We start from the raw sequence: 20,055 nt of genomic DNA, 5'->3' as shown, positions 1-20,055 counted from the left end.
AATGGCAAGAGTGTGCAAAGCAGTCATCAAAGAAAAAGGTGGCTACTTTGAAGAACCTAGAATATAAGACATATTTTCGGTTGTTTCACACTTTTTTGTTAAGTATATAATTCCACGTGTTAATTCATAGTTTTGATGCCTTCAGTGTGAATGTACAATTTTCATAGTCAAGAAAATACAGAAAAATATTTAAATGAGAAGGTGTGTCCAAACTTTTGGTCTGTACTGTAAAAATATATATATATATATATATATATATATATATATATATATATATATATATATATATATACACACACACACACACACACACACACATATATATATCTCAATTTTGCTTTGGTCATTTAGTGTATGGGGGGGTTTAGATATGAGCGCCATGTTTGAGCACATTAATTGCCGTTTATTTTTTATTCATCCCTTTGACTGTACCCCACCTATGGGTCTGTCCTCCTGCTCCCCTGATGAAGCTCATGACCTTGAGGGGAATCGGTGTGGGCTCATTACCTAATTGGTCACTCAGACAGTAAGGTGGTGGGTAACCGGCAACAAGATGTACTCTATGGATATAATTTCAATCCGTTTTTGAGAACTTGGGAGGATTTTTATTAAGTTAATAGCAAAGTTGCTTGTTCTTACATGCACTTTGCAATTGTAACCACATAAGGACTTGAGACAATCCCTTTAATAGCAAATAGGCTTCAAGACCCTTTACTATGTACACTGAGTTTTTTGAGGAGTTTTATTTTGGAGTAGATCGACTCCAAAATCCTACTCAAGAACGCCTGGAAACTCTTCCTATTCATTTCTGTGGGGAGATCCACCTCGCTGGTCATATGAGGAGATTTAGCCTTTTCTTTCTCACTCTTAAAAAATAAGAAAAATGCTTGGTGGAAAAAATAAATAATTAAATACACTTTTCTTTTTTTGATAAGTGAATCCTGAAGGAAACCAATCCAACAGCTGCCTAGAACATTTTCGGGGAGGTAGGGAAAAAAAAAATTCCTCCAGAAAACGAGCGTTTCCTTGAGAGGTTTTCACTTGAAAAACTTGTTTTTGAAGGACTCAAAAAAACGCCGTCCACACACATTTATGGAACCAAACAAATGAACTACATGGGTGAATTATACTTTATTCACCTCTATTTCTTATGAACAGGCGGCCATGTGCCTGGTTATTTGTACATACCGGTCCCCTGGTTTACCGATTCCCCTGGTCCTTGGGACTCTTTGTCCAGTCCACCCAAGACTTTATACACATCCGCGTGCACGGCGTCCACTCTCACCGCATAGATTTTGGTGCTCGCATCAAGTGTCCCTGCAGCAACCTGTAAGGGGATATACATTTTAAATATGGTTCGGTCATTATGAGCCAGTACAGACCTAAGCCAGAGGTTTGTGTCCACCTTGAAGTTGGTCAGTTCACTTCCTTTCTCCTTGAGGATGTCTCCCATGTAATCAATGAGGTGCAGCCCAAAGGCGTTCTTTGTCGTTATTCTCTGCAGAAGACATTGGAAGCAATGTAACGACGTGTAATACAATAATGGAGCAGAAAATCTATACGCCTGTGTACATGTGCCGACTGCTGCCAGCTGCAGAGGTGTCACGCGATGAGCGGAAACCTACGTTCTCCTGAGACAGCTTGATGCAGGTAGAGTAATGGTCCGAGATCTGGGCGTTGGACAGTTTGGGCAGGATGAGCGATAACGCTTCAGATCTGTCAAGAAGAAGATTGTTCATGGTAATCAATATATCCTATGACAGCATTGGATAAAATAAGAATACCTTGCACTGGCCGTCTACTCAATGCACAAGTCATCCACTTTAGGCTTCCCAAAACTTGACAATCATTCTAGTTAGAAACCATCATATGCCCGGAAGCCACAGATATGAGCGGAGCCTTAGTCTGCTTGGAAGAATTGAAGAGGATCGGTCTCTAAATTTTACAATACAAACTTAAATTCATCTTAGACCCGATGAGACTGATGTACTTACTTTGAAACGCCATGTTAGAATGGCTGCATAATCCTGATATTACAATCAGCATTTTAGGAGTCCATTTAGAGTGAAAGAGCTACAAATTATTCAGTCTCCCCACACCCAACCTGACAGCTGCAGCTGGTACTGAGCAGTGTGAGAGCTCAGCAGGAGAGAGGGACACCGAGGAGCTGTCAATCAGGCAACGTGGGCAGAGATTTGAGTTAAAACTTTCTTAAAGAGGACCTTTTAGCAGGTTAAAATTGCCAAGCTTCTGCTCTTATTTCATTCCCACTACTCCCACGTATGCCAAATTATTTTTTCAGTCCACCATTTGGTTTCAGATATATGGCACACTTTTTATTTCGTACTAATTTCTAAAAGTTTTTTCATGAGGGGGCTCACATGGGAAACTAAAGACACGTGTCCAGGGAATCCTGTGAGCCACATCCTCTTGTAAAAGCCGTAAAAAGCAGCACCTAAATAAAAAGGCATATAACTTAGGAATTGTATGGCGAATTTGTACATATAAATAATAATAATGGAATACTCTGGGGAGCAGTAGGAATAAAATGAGAGAATCCTTGTAATTTCACCATTGTTTCAGGGGTTTTGCTCTTACAGTGTTCCTTGTACGGTAGTGAAATTGATGATCTATGAAACCCACCCACTGGCTGGACTGCCCAGGAGGACCGAGCTGGCAGAGACAGGGACCTTCACTAGCCCCTGGCTGCCATGGGCACCCAATGTGGGACCACCAGTCTGTGCACACATACACTGGCAACCAGTCTACTTTATTGCCACTGTCAGTGATTGATAGTAGAGCCTAAATAGTTCAACAGCAGTGATTGGAGCTAGCACCATGTGGTCCTATTTCAGCACGGCTTGCATCCGCCTAGTGTGGTGCGGGCTCAGCTCCTGAGCATTCTCTATACACTGATGTACTATTAAGTCAGGGTGTGCAAAGGGGTTAATCGCCTTGATGCTCTATGATGTATACGTCTGTCATGATCACTTGTAAATTAATGCTCCATGATGGGTATATACGTCATGGGGGTACGGACTGTGTACCCGCTCAACCATCTGGATAAGCCTGACTGATAGCCGCAGCCAGGCCCTTACAGAAAGGGTAGGGGATCGGTAAGACCACTGATATAGTTGTCTACCACTGTCGGCCAATCAACCCCCATGCTGAGTTCAGATTGTGAGCCCCCAATGGGGACAGCGATGATGATGTTGGTAAAGAGCTGTGGAAATTATTAATTGATACATAAGTGAACAAAATTAATTCTTCGGTAACCAGAAGGGAATATTTTGCATTGTACTATTTATGCAAAATTATTGTAGACTGAAAGATTAATAAGAAAATATTATTTAAGAAATTACATTGCAGTAGATCAGGGAAGCTTATAGAAACATTTATTTCATGGTTATTATTATGTTTTTATTCTCCTACAACGATACAAAACATTACTGCAGTTTCGGAGATTCCGGCAGAAGCATCGTTTGGATGAATTGTCTGCAGTCCAAAAAACTGAATTAATGCAATAAAACATCTACTACAGTACATTAAGTCATTACACAAATGGTGGTGTTACATTTACAAACAAGATTCATAAAATAAATGGGGAAAAAAATCATCAGTCCGCAACGCTCCTCTGCGGATGTCCCCGCAGCGCAGTACAAGCAGGCGTGGGGCAAAGGGATGGTGGTACGCTTCCATTGAAAAATAGTTATCAAAAAATCTAAGGTTTTGGAGATCGATTGATACGATCTAAAACAAGTAAACACTTATAAAATTTCATTTTTTATTGTTTTACAATAATTGATTCTTGCCCGTAGGTAAAGCGTTAGAGGTGCTGGCACTCACCTTTGAGAGGGAGAGATGACTGATGCAGGGGAATCCGTGTTACTAAGCTGGAGGTCAATCACCCTGGAGCGCCGCCTCTGTCTTCTTTCCAATTCATCATCATTGCTGGTGAAGTTCTCTAACGTGGGCGTCCCTGCGGCACTGACCGGCTGAGATCGGGTAGCCGGAGACAGATACACGCCACTTGGAGACAGCGGCTTGTGGCGCTCCCCCGATTGAGGAGTTGATGTGTTCATGGTGCCTGGAGGAAAAAAGAAAATTAAATTCATTAACAATAGAATTTCTAATAAATTAAAATGTATTTTCTCGATTTACTTCCCAATAAGTCAGCAATCAGGGTGACTGAATGAATAGGGTTATTGGGAGTCGCCGGTTCTATGTGTAAACATGAAAAAAACTCTAAAAAATATAATTTTTATTCTGATTCCTTTTAAAACACACCAAAAAAACCCTGTGATATGCAAGTAAGAAGGTTCATGATTATATCAAGATACGTCCAAAATCCCTTAGGGACTACTTAACATGGAGTCAAAAAATGGAAATAGATAACCACACATGGGTCAGTGAAGTCTTAAACATGATAAATATTCATATACAATATAGACTTAAAACTGCCCTATCTAAAAAAGCCTCAACTGATACTGCCTGTCATGGAGGTTGGCACCCTAGTATACGAATCTGGCGCCCCCATTCAACGGCGGCTGTCCCTCACTTTCCATGCTAGACCCTGATAATGTGAGTTATAAACAGGTAATGAGTGACTGCCTATTCTAATACATTTTTCATACTATGTTAATCGATAAATAGAGAATGCAGCATAATGGCAAACTTATCTCATATTCTGGAAATCACCCCAACGCGTTTCCCCTTCCTGTAGGTTCATCAGGAGGCCAAATGTACAGGACTCCAGAAAATCATGAGTGAAGATGTCGCTCAATGAAGGATATGGCAGGCTATGCCAGTATGTGCCATGGCTGTGTTTAAATATCGTGCTCAATCATAGCCCCGTAAATCTCATACAGCTACTTCTGATACCGTCCTCCCCATCCTGTATTGTCTCCTGTCTGCAGATTGAGTCTGCGCATGCCCAGTACCCAGGACGCTAGAGGTTGCGTCGTCAACGAACAGAACGCATCGCTTTCTAAACCGGAAATAACGTTTGCGTTCCACGATGACCCGCAGAGAGGGTAGACTAAGTTCGCGCCTGTCTCTCATCGTCACTTCCGGGAACGTCTCCATACTTGCGTTCCTGGGTGAGGCGCAGGAGATGAAAGATTACTGCGCACGCATCTCCCTGGGGTATCCGCATCAATATTGCGACGATAGAGAAAAGACTTCCCCGCCTACAATCATTCCTGGCTTAATAGTTATGATAATAATAACTCCTCATGATCCAATTAAAGGAGAATAGTATCTTTATCAAGTATACTTATATATATATATATATACATAACAAACTCACTACGGCCCAGGGAAGTTCTAGTCCCTATGGAGATCATAAAAATAATAGAAAGGAGAGGAGGAGATAGTAGATTTTCTGATCCACTCAGGGAAATTAAAGATTGATATATGTAGATTTAATATATAGATATTCTTCCCCCAATGGGGAACCTCCAACTTGGAGGTATAGAGAAGACATCCTCTCAGCAGTGTATCCCTATATATCAGGACATGGGTGGAAGTAGACCGAACAGGTATCAGGCTAAAAATATACAGGTATAGAGAGAAAACGCGCAGTGGGGCTTCTATAGGAAGCATGTATAGGAAAGCTGCTCATTTAGCCCCTTAGGGGCCACAGATTTTATCTGAAAATCCATTTAGTTTCTTTTCTGAGGATTATCTTAGGCTATGTGCCCACGATGCAGAAATGAAGCAGAAAATTTCTGCAGCATTTCTGCATCTCCCTGGCAGAAAAAACGCATGCAGATTGTGCATGCGTTTTTCCGGCAGAATATATGCGGATTCACATGCGTATCCACATGCGTTTCCGCATGCGGACTCACAAGCACTTTCCAGGCGATAGCATCACTTGGAAAGTGCTTGACAACTAGGTCACACTATATAAATCCATGCAAATGGCATGGATTTATACAGTGTGACCGTAAAAATAAAAAAAATAAAGCTATACTTACCCCTGATCCCCCGCCGCGTGTGCTGTCGCGCTCGTCCTGACTTCTTCCGGGTTGCCAGCACATCGCGAGACAGCCTGCGGTCACATGACCGCGACGTCATCTCAGGTCCTGGAAGATAAGCGCTGCAGGGGCCGCCGGACAGGTGAATATAAACTTTATTTATTATTTTATTCTTTTTTTCACAGGTACAATGGTACCCAGGTCTGGATGAGAGTCTTCTCTCCTCCAGAACTGGGTACCATCCGCACATTGAATCGCATATTATCCGCGTGTACAAATGTACAGACACGGATTCTATGCGTCTCAATGCAAGTCAATGGCGGCGCTTCCACTGCACTTCCGCAAAATTAATGAACATGCTGCGGATTTATTTGCGCTGCAGAAACGCTGCGGAAAAATCCGCAGCATGTGCATTGACATTGCGGAATGCCATTGGGGACCATGGGGTGCGGATTACCATGCATTTTTGATGCGTTTCCGCTGCGGAAATTCCGCAGCATAAACGAATGAAAAACGCATCGTGTGCATGCAGCCTTATTCAGATCACCCCCCCCTTGTATTTGGTCTTATGCGTTCAATCATATTAAATGATATTTCCTTGAGTCGTCCGCCATGTAGCTCATTCATATGACGTGCAATGGGGGTGTCACACTTATTCCTAATGTCTCCTAAATGCTCACCCACCCGCACTCGTAACTCTCTAGTGGTTTTACCCACATAATCCTTTGGACAAGTACATGTCGCTTTATACACAACCCCCGTCGACCTACAGTTGCCAAAATCTCTCAAAGAAAATTGCCTACCAGTGGTTGAGCTGGTGAAGGTTTTATAAACATCCATCCACTCGCACCTACTACAGCTGCCACATCTGTAATATCCACAAGGCTTTCTGTCTAGCCAAGTACCAGGTTTAGTTGGTTTCTGATACAGGCTATGTACCAGGCGGTCACCAATGGATTTACCCCTTCTGTATGTAATACTCGGGACAGGGGGATTAAGTCGAGCACTAACAGGACTCCTACAGGAAGGGACTAGGGAAGAAGCAAGGGTAAGGAGGAAAGGGCCCTTTATGTAATACTCGGGACAGGGGGGATTAAGTCCTTGACATTTGGATCTGCTAGCAAAACCCCCCAATGTTTCCTAAGAATTCTAGACACCCTCTCTGATTGATTATCAAAGATGCCTATTATTCTTAGAGTGTCCGTCCCCTGGGGTTTATCTTTTTTAGAATTGGCAAGAAGTGACAATCTACTCCTACCCAAGGCGTCTGAATAGGATCTATCAAGGACTTGGGACGGATATCCCCTTTCATGAAACCTAGTGTATAAATCTGTGGCCTGTTCTCTAAAGATGCTGATATTACTGCAATTTCTCCTCACACATAAAAATTGGCTTTTTGGAATGCCACGCTTTAGAGCCTCGGGATGGTGGCTATCCCACATCAGAAGGCTATTTGTTGCAGTCGGTTTACGATATGTACATGTACTGATCGATCCATCCTTATTCTCAAGTCATGGAAGGCTATATTATCAATCTGGCATTCAAATGTGAAGCTAAGTCCCAGTCCATTGATATTAATGGTACCAATGAACCGTTTGAACTCAACCTCTGTACCAGACCACAATACCAAAATATCATCAATATATCTGGCCAAACGCCGATGTGTGGATGCCACCATTGATCCTCCTCTCCAAAGATTATTGTTTCCTCCCACCAGCCCAGGAACAGATTGGCATAAATGGGGGCACAGGGACTCCCCATTGCCGTGCCCCTGAGCTGGTGGAAGTACTTGTGAGTGAGGGTAAAGCGCAACAGGTCCTCTATCAGTCTATTATGATCATCGCATTCTACTGCCCTCATTTTCAGGAAGTGTCTCACCGCCTGGATTCCAGCTTCATGAGGGATGCTGCTGTAGAGGGCCTCCACATCAATGGAGGCTAGATAGGTGGTTTCCTCCACAGCAACACCCTCAAATTGGGTCAAGAGATGAGATGTATCCCGAACGTAAGATGGCAGGGATACAAAAAATGGGCGCAAAATTTTATCAATATAAATTCCAATATTTTGAGACAGAGAGTCAATGCTAGCAACTATGGGGCGACCCTTTAACGGATTCACTCCTTTATGGATCTTTGGAAGAGCATAAAAAGTGGATAATGTTGGTATATCGGGTTTAAGGTACAAAAATTCATTATTTGAAATTAGACCTTTTTCTTTTGCCCCATCCAGAATAACAATCAATTTTGAGGTATAAATGCTAGTTGGGTTCTTTGGGAGGACTTCATATGTGTCTTTATCTTTCAATATCATGTGACACACTATAAGGTATTTAGCATGATCCATAACTACAAGGTTACCTCCTTTATCTGATGCTTTTATTATCAGATGTTTGTTATTTTCCAGTTTTCTCAAAGCTTGTAATTCCTCAGTGGATAAATTGGCACATTGGCCACTGTCTCTTGGAATTTTACACAAGTCTTGTTCAACCAGATACGTGAAAATATCAATACTGGTAATCTCATTAATCGGAGGCATCCTTGTACTCCTATTTTTTAGGTCAATAAAGGGCCCTTTCCTCCTTACCCTTGCTTCTTCCCTAGTCCCTTCCTGTAGGAGTCCTGTTAGTGCTCGACTTAATCCCCCTGTCCCGAGTATTACATACAGAAGGGGTAAATCCATTGGTGACCGCCTGGTACATAGCCTGTATCAGAAACCAACTAAACCTGGTACTTGGCTAGACAGAAAGCCTTGTGGATATTACAGATGTGGCAGCTGTAGTAGGTGCGAGTGGATGGATGTGTGTAAAACCTTCACCAGGTCAACCACTGGTAGGCAATTTTCTTTCTGTAGGTCGACGGGGGTAATGTATAAAGCGACATGTACTTGTCCAAAGGATTATGTGGGTAAAACCACTAGAGAGTTAAAAGTACGGGTGGGTGAGCATTTAGGAGACATTAGGAATAAGCGTGACACCCCCATTGCACGTCATATGAATGAGCTACATGGCGGACGACTCAAGGAAATATCATTTAATATGATTGAACGCATAAGACCAAAAACAAGGGGGGGTGATCTGAATAAGATAATCCTCAGAAAAGAAACTGAATGGATTTTCAGATAAAATCTGTGGCCCCTAAGGGGCTAAATGAGCAGCTTTCCTATACATGCTTCCTATAGAAGCCCCACTGCGCGTTTTCTCTCTATACCTGTATATTTCTAGCCTTATACCTGTTCGGTCTACTTCCACCCATGTCCTGATATATAGGGATACACTGCTGAGAGGATGTCTTCTCTATACCTCCAAGTTGGAGGTTCCCCATTGGGGGAAGAATATCTATATATTAAATCTACATATATCAATCTTTAATTTCCCTGAGTGGATCAGAAAATCTACTATCTCCTCCTCTCCTTTCTATTATTTTTATGATCTCCATAGGGACTAGAACTTCCCTGGGCCCTAGTGAGTTTGTTATGTATATATATATATATATAAGTATACTTGATAAAGATACTATTCTCCTTTAATTGGATCATGAGGAGTTATTATTATAATAACTATTAAGCCAGGAATGATTGTAGGCGGGAAAGTCTTTTCTCTATCGTCGCAATATTGATGCGGATACCCCAGGGAGATGCGTGCGCAGTAATCTTTCATCTCCTGCGCCTCACCCAGGAACGCAAGTATGGAGACGTTCCCGGAAGTAACGGTGAGAGACAGGCGCGAACTTAGTCTACCCTCTCTGCGGGTCATCGTGGAACGCAAACGTCATTTCCGGTTTAGAAAGCGATGCGTTCTGTTCGTTGACGACGCAACCTCTAGCGTCCTGGGTACTGGGCATGCGCAGACTCAATCTGCAGACAGGAGACAATACAGGATGGGGAGGACGGTATCAGAAGTAGCTGTATGAGATTTACGGGGCTATGATTGAGCACGATATTTAAACACAGCCATGGCACATACTGGCATAGCCTGCCATATCCTTCATTGAGCGACATCTTCACTCATGATTTTCTGGAGTCCTGTACATTTGGCCTCCTGATGAACCTACAGGAAGGGGAAACGCGTTGGGGTGATTTCCAGAATATGAGATAAGTTTGCCATTATGCTGCATTCTCTATTTATCGATTAGCATAGTATGAAAAATGTATTAGAATAGGCAGTCACTCATTACCTGTTTATAACTCACATTATCAGGGTCTAGCATGGAAAGTGAGGGACAGCCGCCGTTGAATGGGGGCGCCAGATTCGTATACTAGGGTGCCAACCTCCATGACAGGCAGTATCAGTTGAGGCTTTTTTAGATAGGGCAGTTTTAAGTCTATATTGTATATGAATGTTTATCATGTTTAAGACTTCACTGACCCATGTGTGGTTATCTATTTCCATTTTTTGACTCAATGTTAAGTAGTCCCTAAGGGATTTTGGACGGATCTTGATATAATCATGAACCTTCTTACTTGCATATCACAGGGGTTTTTTAGTGTGTTTTAAAAGGAATCAGAATAAAAATTATATTTTTTAGAGGTTTTTTCATGTTTACACATATTCTAGTTACCTCTATTTCAATAGTTTTTTGTACGTTCGAGTCGCCTGTTCTAGCAAGTAATGAACTTGAGGTGAGTTCACACCATCTAGATTGTGGAAAATGGCCCACTGGCTACATGGTGGTCTCTAATAACCTGTTTACACCGGCAGACCGCGCGTCCAATGAGCAGAGAACGATCGGTAATATATCAATCTGTGCGCATAAAATATCATTGTCCTCTGCAGCAGTTACTGTTAACAGGACAATGTGCTGGCGGGAATGGGGATTCTTAAGCAAAGACTACGGCTTGATGCGCACGTCATCTAAGCGTATATGGCTGTCGATGTCTGACAGAGCACACTGACTCCGCCTGTATCATTATAGTTAGTGGCCCCGACAGAGCACACGGACAGTGCCTGCACCATTATAGTCAGTGACCTCGACAGAGCACACTGACTGCCTGCATCATTATAGTCAGTGGCCCCGACAGAGCACACTGACTCTGCCTGCATCATTATAGTCAGTGGCCCCGACAGAGCACACTGACTCTGCCTGCATCATTATAGTCAGTGGCCCCGACAGAGCACACTGACTCTGCCTGCATCATTATAGTCAGTGGCCCCGACAGAGCACACTGACTCTGCCTGCATCATTATAGTCAGTGGCCCCAACAGAGCACACTGACTCTGCCTGCATCATTATAGTCAGTGGCCCCGACAGAGCACACTGACTCTGCCTGCATCATTATAGTCAGTGGCCCCGACAGAGCACACTGACTCCGCCTGCATCATTATAGTCAGTGGCCCCGACAGAGCACACTGACTCCGCCTGCATCATTATAGTCAGTGGCCCCGACAGAGCACACTGACTCCGCCTGCATCATTATAGTCAGTGGCCCCGACAGAGCACACTGACTCCGCCTGCATCATTATAGTCAGTGGCCCCGACAGAGCACACCGACAGCGCCTGCATCATTATAGTCAGTGGCCCCGACAGAGCACACCGACAGCGCCTGCATCATTATAGTCAGTGGCCCCGACAGAGCACACCGACAGCGCCTGCATCATTATAGTCAGTGGCCCCGACAGAGCACACCGACGGCGCCTGCATCATTGTAGTCAGTGGTCCCGACAGAGCACACTGACTTCGTCTGCATCATTATAGTCAGTGGTCCCGACAGAGCACACTGACTTCGTCTGCATCATTATAGTCAGTGGCCCCGACAGAGCACACTGACTTCGTCTGCATCATTATAGTCAGTGGCCCCGACAGAGCACACTGACTTCGTCTGCATCATTATAGTCAGTGGCCCCGACAGAGCACACTGACTTCGTCTGCATCATTATAGTCAGTGGCCCCGACAGAGCACACTGACTTCGTCTGCATCATTATAGTCAGTGGCCCCGACAGAGCACACTGACTTCGTCTGCATCATTATAGTCAGTGGCCCCGACAGAGCACAATGACTCTGCCTGCATCATTATAGTCAGTGGCCCCGACAGAGCACACTGACTCTGCCTGCATCATTATAGTCAGTGGCCCCGACAGAGCACACCGACAGCGCCTGCATCATTATAGTCAGTGGCCCCGACAGAGCACACTGACTCTGCCTGCATCATTATAGTCAGTGGCCCCGACAGAGCACACCGACGGCGCCTGCATCATTATAGTCAGTGGCCCCGACAGAGCACACTGACTCTGCCTGCATCATTATAGTCAGTGGCCCCGACAGAGCACAATGACTCTGCCTGCATCATTATAGTCAGTGGCCCAGACAGAGCACACTGACTCTGCCTGCATCATTATAGTCAGTGGCCCCGACAGAGCACACTGACTCTGCCTGCATCATTATAGTCAGTGGCCCGACAGAGCACACCGACAGCGCCTGCATCATTATAGTCAGTGGCCCCGACAGAGCACACTGACTCTGCCTGCATCATTATAGTCAGTGGCCCCGACAGAGCACACCGACGGCGCCTGCATCATTATAGTCAGTGGCCCCGACAGAGCACACCGACGGCGCCTGCATCATTATAGTCAGTGGTCCCGACAGAGCACACCGACGGCGCCTGCATCATTATAGTCAGTGGTCCCGACAGAGCACACCGACGGCGCCTGCATCATTATAGTCAGTGGTTCCGACAGAGCACACTGACTTCGTCTGCATCATTATAGTCAGTGGCCCCGACAGAGCACACTGACTTCGTCTGCATCATTATAGTCAGTGGCCCCGACAGAGCACACTGACTTCGTCTGCATCATTATAGTCAGTGGCCCCGACAGAGCACACTGACTCTGCCTGCATCATTATAGTCAGTGGCCCCGACAGAGCACACTGACTCTGCCTGCATCATTATAGTCAGTGGCCCCGACAGAGCACACTGACTCCGCCTGCATCATTATAGTCAGTGGCCCCGACAGAGCACACTGACTCTGCCTGCATCATTATAGTCAGTGGCCCCAACAGAGCACACTGACTCTGCCTGCATCATTATAGTCAGTGGCCTCGACAGAGCACACTGACTCTGCCTGTATCATTATAGTCAGTGGCCCTGTCAGACCACACGCCTGCATCCCGCTTTGCAGGGCTTCGGGCATAAGCCCCAACGGAGCCACTGAACGTAGCAGAAAACGCTGTGGGAACACAACCTAATGACACACACCAGTGATCCATTCATTGTTTTCTTGACAGACAAATATTGGTCCTGTACTCCGTTGGGTCCCATGTTGTGACACAAGCAGGAGCAGCCTATGCAAATGGAAATTCGGCAGAGCTGATCTGGGTCCGAGCTCACCCAGATCATTGCTGCCAGTGACTTGTCTGGATACCCTACTTATAGTGAGAAATAAAAATGCATAATATAGTATAAAAAAATAATAAAGTACATACAGTATATCACACATGCAAACACTGGGAGCAGCAGCGGAGACTGAGCACTGGACATGGGGAGAGGGAATAAAGCAGTTAGTTTTTATGGAGCTTGTAAGAAAAACTCTTCGAAAGGGGACAATCCCTTATGAATCCCTGTTTCCTCCCAGTAAAATAAGACCAATACTCGCCTCCGGAGTCAGTGCCGTTCCAGAAATGTCAGCATTGGCTCTGCTGGGGCTTCTGTGACATTGTTATGTCATGTGAGCTCTGCGGCCAATCAGCGCTGGCTTCAGTGTCCCCTCCTTTGGGCAAATCAAGACATCTGGAGGAAGTGAGAGAACAGCCATTTCTCACACTTTCTCTGGCTGTCAATTACATCCATAGGAGGAGAATGTGAAGCCAATGCTGATTGGCCACAGGGATCACATGACAATGTCAAACAAGCCCAGAGAGTGCCAGTGCCGACACTGCGCTCCGGAGGCGAGCGTATAACTCAGATAAGTGTTATCTAATGTTTTATTGGATAGCTCTCGGACCAGTTTTATTATACTATGGGGCAGTACGGATTCAACATGAGGAAAAAAAAAAAAAAAAAAAAAAAATCGCAGTATGCTGCAAGTGGCTCTACAGATCAGATCACTCTCACCCATTCAAGACTGCACATCACAGACAAAGGAGAAGATGGAGACATTACATTCTCTGTCTTCTCCGCACCTGTGTTATGATTCTCTTATGGGATAGCATTGGGTCACAGTAAGATGACACTCGGCTCACACTCTGATCAGGGTGTCATCAGCATAAAATTGGCTTAATTCTTCCGCACGAGAGAATATACGCTCATGTGACCCCAGTGTAAGTGTTTTACATAATGTAATAATGTTATATATAAGTGAAATAAAGCAATTCTAGGGGGAAACACCGATTCAGAAGGGGTCATCGGAGTAGTGGGCGACCCCTTCATGACGGTTATTTATGTTTGCTTCTTCCTCCCAACATTTCCGCATTCATAACTTTTTCTTATTGACAGCGGAGGTTCAGGTTTGTGACATCATTTCCCCATCTTGTGTTGCTCGGGATGTCAGGCTCCAGCTGTAAGACGAGCCACACAAGAGCGAGGATTCTTGGCTCATATAGACCAGAGATGTCTTCTAGGTATTGTGGCTCACTGACTTGTACAGCACCACCCCTGGTTCTCACTGTATGATGAAGCGGACAGGTTCCCTTTACTCGGAGGAGGGGTCCACACACACAGGAGGGGTCCGCACTGCTGCAGTCTGATCGCTTATTGCCGTGTTATGATGTTCCTGTTATTCCTCCTCAATATTTATGAATAAATTGACAATAAGGTATCATCATCATCTGTGTAAGAGGTGAGTCTCTACAAAGTCAGGTGATTGGCCAGGGATAGCTCCACCTAGTTGTCACATTATGCAACACAGGGATATAAGCGATGCTCCAACATAGGCACATCAGGAAGAGCGACATTTACTACCACAGACCTGTGAGGAGAGGGGACGGCTCCTGTGTGAGGGGGGCTCCTTATGTGCAGGGCCCAGGACTAGTGATAGTGAGGGGGCAGTGCCACAACCTGCACACAAGTGACAGGAGCAGTGGGCACAGTGCAGGGATGGCTGCTCTGCGTATACACTGCTATCCCCATCGATGTCTGAGATGGTGGTACCCATTTAAAGGAACAGACACCAAATTGTAGCTGTTGGGATCCCACATTCACCAATAGAAGAGACCCCACAGCAGGAGCCTCCTCACATTACTGGGGCAGTGACAATAACCTCCATACTAGTCCGCAGTAATGTGCTGTGCACAGGGGGCTCTGACTGGCCTATAAAGGACTCCGTGTGGGACTACTGCTCCCAGCAATGACGCCGGACTATCAGAACTATAGGTGAGAGCACAGAACACCGCGTACCTCTCCGCTTCCCGGCTTCCGTCCTGCTGCGCTTTCAAAATCTCCGCGCCTTCATCCAGCGTGATGACGTCACGGGTAACGGCTCGGGGCGGCCCAATGTGTGAAGGACAGCGGTGGGAGGGGCACGCAGACAAAAGATTGGAACGTGTGGGCGGAGTGTGAGTCACCTTGCGCCATCTTTCTTTTGGGTAATTGCCCACTTCCAGACTTACCCCCTTCCTGTGACTTCGGCAGTGACTGTGACTTGCGCACTCGTCTATTTTACATTCTCACGGCGGAATGTTCTGTTTGTAAATATGATGATGTATTTAGCTCTGTAGCCGCGTTATATACAGCTGTTATGTAGCTGTTCACACCTTGTCAGTGCCCCAAAGATGATACCGAACAAGTCGCTAAAATTCGTCAGCCAATCACAACTGGTCGCCACCATAACATAATGACGGCCACAGGAGGCAGCCAATTCTCATTTTTACACGTTCATTGCCAGATGAAGTTTTGATGAATGGAGACTTGTTATTTTAATAAATTATGATTTTTTTTGTTAAATATTTTGTTCTTTACTCAAGATGGAAACATTCATCCTGTATCTTATTGAACATTTTTACAAATTGTATGTCAAGTGCGAATAAAGTTTATAAAAAAAAAAAAACTGCGTTACACAGCGCCACCCGGAAGCGGAAATTGTGGGGCGGAAGTGTCGTCTGCAGCGCGTTGTTTGCCCCGTGTGAAGTGTAGACCGGGCCGGCAGAGTCGCCATGGCGGATGTAACAGCCCGCAGCCTCCAGTACGAATATAAGGCGGTGAGTGCCCCGGGGAGACCCGGCCGACAGGCGGCGCCACACACTGCGGTGTATCTACATTACCCGCTGCTCTGGGACTTTTAGTTCTTAGAACCATCCCCCTAATGCTGTCACTGGGAATTCCTGGGCTCCATGACGGCAGTGTATGGTGGAGCACGGATGCGCCATGTACATGCTGCAGAGCATCACTCCATCTTCATACACCATGTATCGGCCATGCTTTATATTGGATGCTGCAAAAAAAAAACGCAGACACATTGTAGGAAACTCATAAGGAAAACCTATTGTCTCTAGAACAATATTTTTATTAAATTTAATGTGAATCTGTCATCTGTTTTTTGCCACATAATCTGAGAGCTGTATAATATATAGGCAGAGACCCTGATTCCAGCAACGTGTCACTTATCAGGCGGTAGTTCTAATAAAATCACTAGTATCCAGGGCTGTGGAGTCAGTAAGCCAAACCTCCGACTCCTTAATTCCCATGACCCTGACTCCCTCATACATGGCTCAGGTTCATCTCAGCTAAAAGTCTAGACCTTTAGATGAGGAATAGGACAGACATTTATAGGACATTTCATAACTTTCCCAAATTCTTCTGAAAAAATATCCCCCACAAACTGCATTGAATTACTGTACTCAATTTATTATATACAGTACAGACCAAAAGTTTGGACACACCTTCTCATTTAAAGATTTTTCTGTATTTTCATGACTATGAAAATTGTACATTCACACTGAAGGCATCAAAACTACGAATTAACACATGTGGAATTATATACATAACAAAAAAGTGTGAAACAACTGAAAATATGTCTTATATTCTAGGTTCTTCAAAGTAGCCACCTTTTGCTTTGATGACTGCTTTGCACACTCTTGGCATTCTCTTGATGAGCTTCAAGAGGTAGTCACCGGAAATGGTTTTCACTTCACAGGTGTGCCCTGTCAGGTTTAATAAGTGGGATTTCTTGCCTTATAAATGGGGTTGGGACCATCAGTTGTGTTGTGCAGAAGTCAGGTGGATACACAGCTGATAGTCCTACTGAATAGACTGTTAGAATTTGTATTATGGCAAGAAAAAAGCAGCTAAGTAAAGAAAAACGAGTGGCCATCATTACTTTAAGAAATGAAGGTTAGTCAGTCCGAAAAATTGGGCAAACTTTGAAAGTGTCCCCAAGTGCAGTTGCAAAAACCATCAAGCGCTACAAAGAAACTGGCTCACATGAGGACCGCCCCAGGAAAGGAAGACCAAGAGTCACCTCTGCTTCTGAGGATAAGTTTATCCGAGTCACCAGCCTCAGAAATCGCAGGTTAACAGCAGCTCAGATTAGAGACCAGGTCAATGCCACACAGAGTTCTAGCAGCAGACACATCTCTACAACAACTGTTAACCACTTCGCGCCAGAGCCTGTTTTTGCCTTCGTGACCGGGCCAATTTTTTCAATTCTGACCACTGTCACTTTATGAAGCAATTACTCTGGAACGCTTCAACGTATTCCCCTGATTCTGAGACTGTTTTTTCATGACATATTGTACTTCATGATAGTGGTAAAATTTCTTCCATATAACTTGCGTTTATTTGTGAAAAAATCGGAAATTTGGCGAAAATTTAGAAAATTTTGCAATTTTCAAACTTTGAATTTTCATGCCCTTAAATCAGAGAGATATGTCACACAAAATAGTTAATAAATAACATTTCCCACATGTCTACTTTACATCAGCACAATTTTGGAACCAAAATTTTTTTTTGTTAGGGAGCTATAAGGGTTAAAAGTTGACCAGCGATTTCTCATTTTTCCAACAAAATTTACAAAAACATTTTTTTAGGGACCACATCATATTTGAAGTCACTTTGAGGGGTCTTTATGACAGAAAATACCCAAAATTGACACCATTCTAAAAACTGCACCCCTCAAGGTGCTCAAAACCACATTCAAGAACTTTATTAACCCTTCAGGTGCTTCACAGGAATTTTTGGAATGTGGAAAAAAAAAATTAACATTTAACTTTTTTCACAAAAATGTTACTTTAGACCCAATTTTTTTTATTTTCACAGGGGTAACAGGAAAAAATGGACCCCAAATTTTTTTGTGCAATTTCTCTTGAGCGTGCTGATACCCCATATGTGAGGGAAAACCACTGTTTGGGCGCACTGCAGGGTTCGGAAGGGAAGGAGCGCCATTAGACTTTTTGAATGTAAAATTTGTCTGAATAATTAGCAGACGCCATGTTGCGTTTGGAGAGCTCCTGATGTGCCTAAACAGTGGAAACCCCCCACAAGTGACACCATTTTGGAAACTAGACCCCTTAGGGAACTTATCTAGATGTGTGGTGAGCACCTTGAACCCCAAGGTGCTTCACAGAAGTTTATAATATTGAGCTGTAAAAATAAAATTTTCACATTTTTCCCACAAAAAATGTTTTTCATTCCCTAATTTTGTATTATCATAAGGGTAACAGGATAAATTGCACCATGAAGTTTGTTGTGCAATTTCTCCTGAACACGCCGATACCCCATATGTGAGGGAAAACCACTGTTTGGGCGCACGGCAGGGTTTGAAAGGGAAGGAGCGCCATTTGACTTTTTGAATGTAAAATTTGTTTGAATAATTAGCGGACGCCATGTCACATTTGTGGAGCCCCTAATGTGTCTAAACAGCGGAAACCCCTCACAAGTGCCACCATTTTGGAAACTAGACCCCTTAGGGAACTTATCTAGATGTGTGGTGAGCACCTTGCACCCCCAGCTGCTTCACAGAAGTTTATAATATTGAGCCGTGAAAATAAAATTTTCACATTTTTCCCATAAAAAATGTTTTTCATCCCCTAATTTTGCATTATCATAAGGGTAACCGGAGAAATTGCACCATGAAATTTGTTGTACAATTTCTCCTGAGTACGCCGATACCCCATATATGGGGGAAAACCACTGCTTTGGTGTACGGCAGGAATCGGAAGAGAAAGGAGCGTTATGTTGGCTGGGATAGGCAGCAGACACCATGTCACATTTGAAGAGTCTCTGACATGCCAAAACAGCAGAAACCCCCACAAATGACCCCATTTTGTAAACTACACCTCTCAAGGAATTCATCTAGGGAAGTAGTGAGTATTTTTTAATTTTTAAATTTATACCATTGGGCAGTGAAAAAATCATAATTATATTTTTACCACAAAAAAAATGTTTTACCCTCAGATTTTACATTTTCACACAGGGCAATGGGTAAAAATGGTGCCGAAATGTGTCACACAATTTCTTCTAAAAGTGTCAATACCCCATATGTGGCTGTATCGTACCGCTTAGCCATACGGTGAGATCTGGGGGGGACGGAGTGCTATTTGACAATTGGAGAACAAATTATTGTAGAATAGGCATTTGGATTTGGGAGCACAAAATTTTCTGAATTTCTTTTGGGGGGCAAGGGTCATTTTGCTTTTCCAGAGCCTTTCTGCTACCAGTAACTTGGAAGTCCCTTATATTTTTAACAGATGACGGACCTGAGTGGGGACTAGCTTTTTTTGAGGACTGAGTTGAAGCTTTTATTGGGAACATTTTACGTAACATTTATCCGGCGCTCTAGGCTGAGCACTTACATCGGAGTTTCCATCTAAATTTCCAAGTGATGTAATTCAGATGAAACCCCTGCAGGATCCATTCACTGTAATGAGGCAGCAGAGTTACTCTGGACACCGTCTGGCCTCTGTGTAGCGGTGTCCTTTTTTTCAGAAGTGCACAAAACTGTGGCCAACCGCACTTTTATGCACGCCTAAAACAAATGACACCGTGGGATCCCAGGCCAGACGGCATCCACAGTGGCCTAATCTGTCTCATTACAGGGAATCTTCCGTCATGGGTTCCGGCTGAATCATGTATTTCAGAGATTTACACGGAAACTCTGGTGTAAGTGCTCAGCGCAGAGCACAGGATAAATGTGGGCAGAGCCTTACTGGGATC

At 44.2% G+C, this 20,055-nt stretch overlaps 2 protein-coding genes across 2 annotated transcripts in view; one reads left to right on the top strand and one right to left on the bottom strand.

Moving 5' to 3' along the window:
- The window catches only part of NCAPH (non-SMC condensin I complex subunit H), a 44,304-nt gene extending 28,880 nt beyond the window's left edge, over positions 1 to 15,424 (bottom strand). Inside the window, exons 1-5 of the mRNA XM_073653681.1 lie at positions 15,304 to 15,424; positions 3,847 to 4,087; positions 1,626 to 1,716; positions 1,406 to 1,498; positions 1,189 to 1,327 (exon numbers count right to left, since the gene is read on the bottom strand). Coding sequence (XP_073509782.1) covers positions 1,189 to 1,327; positions 1,406 to 1,498; positions 1,626 to 1,716; positions 3,847 to 4,082 — 559 coding nt within the window. The 5' untranslated portion in view covers positions 4,083 to 4,087; positions 15,304 to 15,424. The remainder of the gene's footprint in view (positions 1 to 1,188; positions 1,328 to 1,405; positions 1,499 to 1,625; positions 1,717 to 3,846; positions 4,088 to 15,303) is intronic.
- A 520-nt stretch (positions 15,425 to 15,944) lies between these two features.
- The window catches only part of SNRNP200 (small nuclear ribonucleoprotein U5 subunit 200), a 41,961-nt gene continuing 37,850 nt past the window's right edge, over positions 15,945 to 20,055 (top strand). Inside the window, exon 1 of the mRNA XM_073653679.1 lies at positions 15,945 to 16,103. Coding sequence (XP_073509780.1) covers positions 16,059 to 16,103 — 45 coding nt within the window. The 5' untranslated portion in view covers positions 15,945 to 16,058. The remainder of the gene's footprint in view (positions 16,104 to 20,055) is intronic.

Source organism: Phyllobates terribilis, unplaced genomic scaffold (assembly GCF_046119375.1).
Source record: "Phyllobates terribilis strain yellow unplaced genomic scaffold, ASM4611937v1 Scaffold_11__3_contigs__length_659146591, whole genome shotgun sequence".
In the NCBI taxonomy this organism is placed as follows: domain Eukaryota; kingdom Metazoa; phylum Chordata; class Amphibia; order Anura; family Dendrobatidae; genus Phyllobates; species Phyllobates terribilis.
The sequence above is the reverse complement of the archived record's forward strand: the minus strand, read 5'-3'. Positions and strand labels throughout refer to the sequence as shown.